Source organism: Carassius auratus, chromosome 46 (genome assembly GCF_003368295.1).
Source record: "Carassius auratus strain Wakin chromosome 46, ASM336829v1, whole genome shotgun sequence".
NCBI classification, from domain to species: Eukaryota; Metazoa; Chordata; class Actinopteri; order Cypriniformes; family Cyprinidae; genus Carassius; species Carassius auratus.
This window is the reverse complement of record NC_039288.1, coordinates 12,549,739-12,555,738: the sequence shown is the minus strand read 5'-3', so window position 1 is coordinate 12,555,738 and position 6,000 is coordinate 12,549,739. Positions and strand designations below refer to the sequence as shown.

Below are 6,000 nucleotides of genomic sequence, written 5' to 3'. Positions count from 1 at the left end.
ATAATTCTCTGTTTAAGGATTTGAAAGAAAACAAAGAAAACTGTGCAGGATTCTTAAATCTCAGCTAAATCATACAACACTGGGATAAAACATAGTGCTGGAATTTGCTGGGGGAAAAATATTTGCACACTGTTAATTAAATGGAAAGTTATGGAAATGCGACTTCAATTGTATTATCACCTGGAACACCTTAGAATAAATACCATCAGTCCTTGTATCGTAACCCACTGTATAATACTAATAACTTAAAACCAATATACATTAAAAAAGACAGCGGAAGATGTTTCTTACAACAATGACAAATTTATTTAATCATTTATTTCAGCTGCTCCAGCAAGTGTATTTACAAACAATGGCATTTGAAGATATAAAAACATGTCATATCATAATGCAAGTCAGCGCTGAACTGTCAGAGAAGTCACGGCAAATGTCTAATATTCAGGCAACACAGCCAAGAAGCCAAGGGAAATGGTGGTTTAGAAACCATTGTCTTCACAGCTGTATGAAGATGCAGATGTGTGGAAAGAAGTGAGAAATTATGTCTAACACTGAAGATATATTCTTTGGGACAAAGACGATGAGAGAATACAGGAACACAACTGCCTTGTGGAGAAAGACCCAGGTTCAATGAGACCTCATTCCTTTGACCTCAAATTCTCAACAAATGGGAGTTTAGCACATGGACAAAAACAGACTGCATTTGTTTTACAAAAATAACGTTTCCTGAATTAAACCTACTAACACTGTCTTTCTAGGTTTGTCCCCATGACAATAAACGGACGCGGTGCATAAACAGAACATTGCAGACTTTAAAAAAGATGTATATGGGTTAGGATTTAGCAATGGTAGTACAGTGGTGCTTTTAAGGATGGACTAGCACACATTCCTAGTTGTCGTTATGATTATTGAATCATTTAAATGTTACTCAAATCAGTCTGCAAATGCATTTATCTCCAGCAAAAAAAAGATTAACAAGTGAGTCTGATTTTATGACTGGATTAGTTTTAATTCCTCATTTATCTCTTATTTCTTTTCCACAAGTGGTTCTAGTGACTAAACAATGTACAGGTACATAGCATCCATAGGATCCATGTTCTGCTGTGTTATCATAAAAAAAAAAAAAAAACATAGTGGCAAGCCAGACATAACCACATATTGTCAAAAAGCCAAAAGATACGTTTATGTTGGTTTACAAACTGTTGATATGTAGATGCGAATGAAAAACATGAAAACCATTCAAGAAAGGAAAACCTGGACTAGGGCAAATATTTACCCTGTTTTGTGTCTGTAAAGGCCATTAATATTGATCCCAGTAGCAGATCTCATCTTTCTCCATCTCTGGCCAAGTTCACCAGAGTATCGCTAGCCCGCAGCTAAACTGGACACCTTGCTCCTCCCGTGCTGCTGTCGATTTTTTAATTCCAGAAATAACCCACATGAGGCCTCGCAGTATGTGGTCTGCATGCCAGGCACTTTAGACAACATCAAAGAGCCTATTAAATCATGTTAGGGTGTCAGCTGCCACCGGGGTGGATCAGCGCTCCGCTACTGTTTCAGTAGATCCCAGATGAGTGTTTAATGTGCACAGTTCCTTATTTAAAAAGTAAATAAATAAAAAACGCCACGGTTGAAATGCACTTTGACAAAAGAAATGCCCATGTGAGAATCCATTTTGAGGTTTTAAGAAAATATTTCCATTACTTTTAATTCATGCTTAGAAAAAAAAAGAAATTCAATTGGTAAGGTATGAGCTCATTTTGTTGACCGAATTAAAATGTTAATGCTGTATTACTCTAGGGTAAAAAGACAGAATGAATGGCATTTGCAAAATGAATGCAAACCATTTCCTCCCTCTTCTCCATGATAATGGACCCTTTTAAGGAGCGACGCGACCCCTGATGGACACGATATGGAGACGGACTGCTGTTTTTTTCCCCTGATATCATTTCAAGGATTGACTTGCTGAAATTTGAACCCAAGTTATTCTGCAATGCAGTTGTTATTCGTCTAAATCAAGTTAAGTTGACTGCAGCTAGGCATTTTGTGTTCGTTTCTCCTGAATCCTGGCTGACGACTAGTACAACAAAGTGTCAAGAGCACTAAGACTGAACAATAAATAAGAAAAGGATGATTCACCAAAAACAAATTAGTATACTCACTCAAACGATTGATAAGTGATGCTCCGTACTCCTAACAAAACATAGATTTTGGCAGCTACACTTGAGCATTTTACTTCAAGAACACCACATCCGTGTTTCAGTCCCATGTACACCTGTACACAATGTACAAAACGAGTGCTTATCTTTTTCTTTTATCTACGAAAACGCTTCAAAAATGGTCACCATTCACCTGAGCACCTGAGTCCACGCGGACTACTCCGGTTGAGATATTAAAAAGCTCCCTCTTCATAAGGGATGCTATCAGGCAACAATTTGCCTTGATATCTAGTAAAGTCAGCAGTTGAGTCCACAGTGACGATTTTTTCCCACAATGCACGTGGAAAACGAGCTCTCTTCCTCTGTTGATCTGACTTCTCTTTTCTGGATGGCAACACTGAAAGCAGTCATTGTGAAAAAGAGTATTTTTCTTCCTCTGCCCCCAATTACAAGTCCCTCTCCAACGTCATATAGGGGCACCAAGAGGACACGGACCTATTTTAGTGTGCGTGTCATAGTTTAGTAGGTTTTTTCTGTGTATAACAAGAGGTTTTTTTTTTTTTCGAGGGGTGGGGCTTTTGTTCACTGAAAACCATCCAGTCTTCCTGTGCGAGAAACTACATTTCAGCTGAGAGAAAGATCTCAGTGGTCCTTAAAAGTGCTCGATCACGAGTCCTCCTGTGTATTTCAGGTGTCACCACTTATGCGCGGGATGCTATAAGGAGGAGAGGGAAGCCAAAAGAACCAGCACTGAGGCCAACAAGGGCCCTACAGTCTGAATGCGCCCAACACCGTTGACATCTCCTCGGGATGGTTCGGCAGATTCGTGACTCGTTCCGTCTAAATGTTTGAAAAAAAAAAAAAATGAAGATTAAAAAAGGTCTGTAATACCTTTGAGTGTACAAAAACATCTAGACCTTTTCTGATAGTTTTGAATATGGAAATGCCTTCGAAATACAATACGAACCGTTATTATCTTCTATAGAGTTAATGCTTCCATCATTGACCTTAACGCGGTCGTGACTCTTCTCGCAGTTGTCTGTGGGAGAAACATAAAACAGGGTGTTGTCAGGGTTGTGACATCATCTTAAACTCATAAAACTATTCCAGCGGTGATAAACGATGCAATTGCAACCACGTTTTGTCAGAAGCCACACCAGGATCTCTCCCGAGGGGCTTGTAAAACTTACTTGAAGGTCTGACGAAAACTTTCAGCCTCAAGCAGCTCCGTCTCCCGTTTTCACTGACTGTAGACGCTGTGGAAATAATTCAGATGGTCAATATTAGGCTCAGTCGATCCATGCTGCACACGGTTTAATAAATCAAAGTCATTTTTTTAGCTTTAGATATACAACATGACTCAACAGTAAGGATTCTGTTGTTGTTGTTGTTGTTTTTTTACTGGCCTGGTCGAGCCAGTAGTGCAGATTTTTTTACATGCACTGCCAACATTTTCATCTACATTTACATTTAGTCATTTAGCAAATGCTTTTATCCAAAGTGACTTACAAATGAGGTACAACAACAAGTAATTTATCATAGGAGACAGAATATTCACAGTGCACAATGCTTCAAATGTGATGTACTGTAGAGTAGCCCACAAGATATATCTGTATTTATTATACGAAGTGCCTTTGTTTGGGGTTCGGTTTAATTTCCATAGTGATAAGGCCAGTAAACCTACATTTTAAAACTTGCTATTAAGTAAAAAAAAAAAAAAAAAAAAAAAAAATCCTTTAATTTTTATATTATATTTATAACAAATGTTGTAACAAGTTATAACAAATTGTAGATGTAACTCCAGGTGCACTATGAATGCATGCACCACTTTTCTTTGAAAATGACTGCATGACTTATGAATGATCAAGACAAACCCCATATTGGCCAGCAGAAGTTAGATAATGACCATCATTTTTTGACAAGCTTTCCAAATGGTGACAAAGCAACATTTCCACAGGCTCAAGGCCACTAGGACCATTTATTTCAGGTTTAGTCTATTAGTACATCATCAGATGCTACCTATCTTAGTCGTTTGTGGCTTTTTACATGCAAAGGCCTCATTTAAATGCTGCCATCAGCCTCAGAGGAATGCACAATCAGCATTCATTTAGCTTCTTACTGATAGACGCGGGCGGTGCTACTTTGGCTATGCCGTTTCCCTTGTCATCTCAACCATGAGCCATGTTTCTCAATTTGTCCTCTCCATAAAGAAAAGCTTATTAGCACTTTAAGAGGAACAGGTAGACAGCCTCTCTCTCCACTATCCGCTCTTTATGCAATATGTAATGCAATCTGGCATAGTCAGGAAGTAATGCAAATGAAGACCGGTGGGATGAGGGGGAAAGAAGGGCTTGTTATTTTACCCACAGACCACACTGTACGTAAAGGTGACAAAGTAATGAGCAATGCGATGCACTTCAATAAATCCGCTCCTTCAAAGCCTCAGAGTAATGAGCATCGACTGCACAAGATGCAATGTCCTTATAGCCAACACAATATGTTTTCTTGATAATTCAATTGGTGAGGCTCACTTGCACTGATGTGGACATGCACTCCACTCTGACTTTCCAAATGGAAAGAAATAGGAGTTGGATGTCTTGTTTTTCTGGTAGGATGCTTGAAATTTGGATTATTTGACAATATACTTCAGGATAAATAAGCTAAGGCTAATGTCCACAGCACACACACACTCCATTAGTGGCAGGATGATGAATTAGTCTTTCTCTTTAAATTTGTTTACTGGCAGCAAATATTTATTGAACGACCTTATCTTGACCACAGACATCACTAACAGCAGTTTTTTTTTTTAAAGGTGCTAAACCTTTCCGAGCTCTTTTCATAACCTCTGATGGGTGTGACCATTCCACAAGCCTCTTAGATGTAGATTGGTCATTACATACATCAACACCTGCTACTTAAAGCTGTACTGGCAGCTAGTAACATCAACAGCTGCAAATGACAGATCACAGGCCGAAAGAAACACCTGCCACTAAAAGCTCTGTAATCAGCTGTGATGATACGAATGACTTCTGTTCAGTCCATAGACCATATTGCCAGTGAGTATGAACTGCTGAACCTTACTTTGACTCCTCCCGGTCAGACCTCATGAGTTCACTGTAATGGATTTGTTGAGGAAATATATGGGTCAGTGAGTATAAGTGGCTATGATAAAGGAAATAAAAGGGGTTTGAAATGCTGAGTTCTCAGAAATGTACTGTTAGTGGTATCAAATTATCTAATTTTCAATAAAAAATTTAGTTCAATGACACTAAAAATATCACAAGCATCAAGAAAAAGTTGTAACATTTCCTTACATCTTATTTAAAATCATATTTAAACTCTTAATACTCTTTCTTAAAATATAATATGTGTTACTCTATATGATATATATATAATATGTTATTGTATTATTTGCACACATTACTTAAATAAATATATTATTAATATGCATTAAAGGTAATGTAAAGAAATATGATTTTATATGTTCTTGTTATTTGTTACATTTTTTGAGACATTAAACTGAAAATTGTATATAAAATGTTATAAAAGTTATATGTGATATATAACTATACAAATATTATGGACCGTTATTCCTTAACATGAAGTTTTTAATTCATTTAAGAATTTGAACTAACTGTGTTTTGTTAAAAAAGGTCAAAATATCCACAAATTTTCAATTATTTTTACTGTCATTATATACAAGTAGTGCATTCTGAAGTACTTTTTAATGAATTAAAAAAAAATTTTTAAGTGTCTTGTCATTGACCCCTATATCTGTTTACACTTTAAACCCCCATGAAAGTGTGAAAATGAAGCTATAATAGGATCAGTTGCCTATAGAGGA

The 6,000-nt window shown here is 37.1% G+C and overlaps 1 protein-coding gene across 1 annotated transcript in view; it reads right to left on the bottom strand.

Moving 5' to 3' along the window:
• Nucleotides 1-283: 283 nt before the first annotated feature.
• LOC113064223 (ephrin-A5b-like) overlaps nt 284-6,000 on the bottom strand; it is a 47,034-nt gene continuing 41,317 nt past the window's right edge. Inside the window, exons 3-5 of the mRNA XM_026234873.1 lie at nt 3,347-3,412; nt 3,124-3,195; nt 284-2,996 (exon numbers count right to left, since the gene is read on the bottom strand). Coding sequence (XP_026090658.1) covers nt 2,872-2,996; nt 3,124-3,195; nt 3,347-3,412 — 263 coding nt within the window. The 3' untranslated portion in view covers nt 284-2,871. The remainder of the gene's footprint in view (nt 2,997-3,123; nt 3,196-3,346; nt 3,413-6,000) is intronic.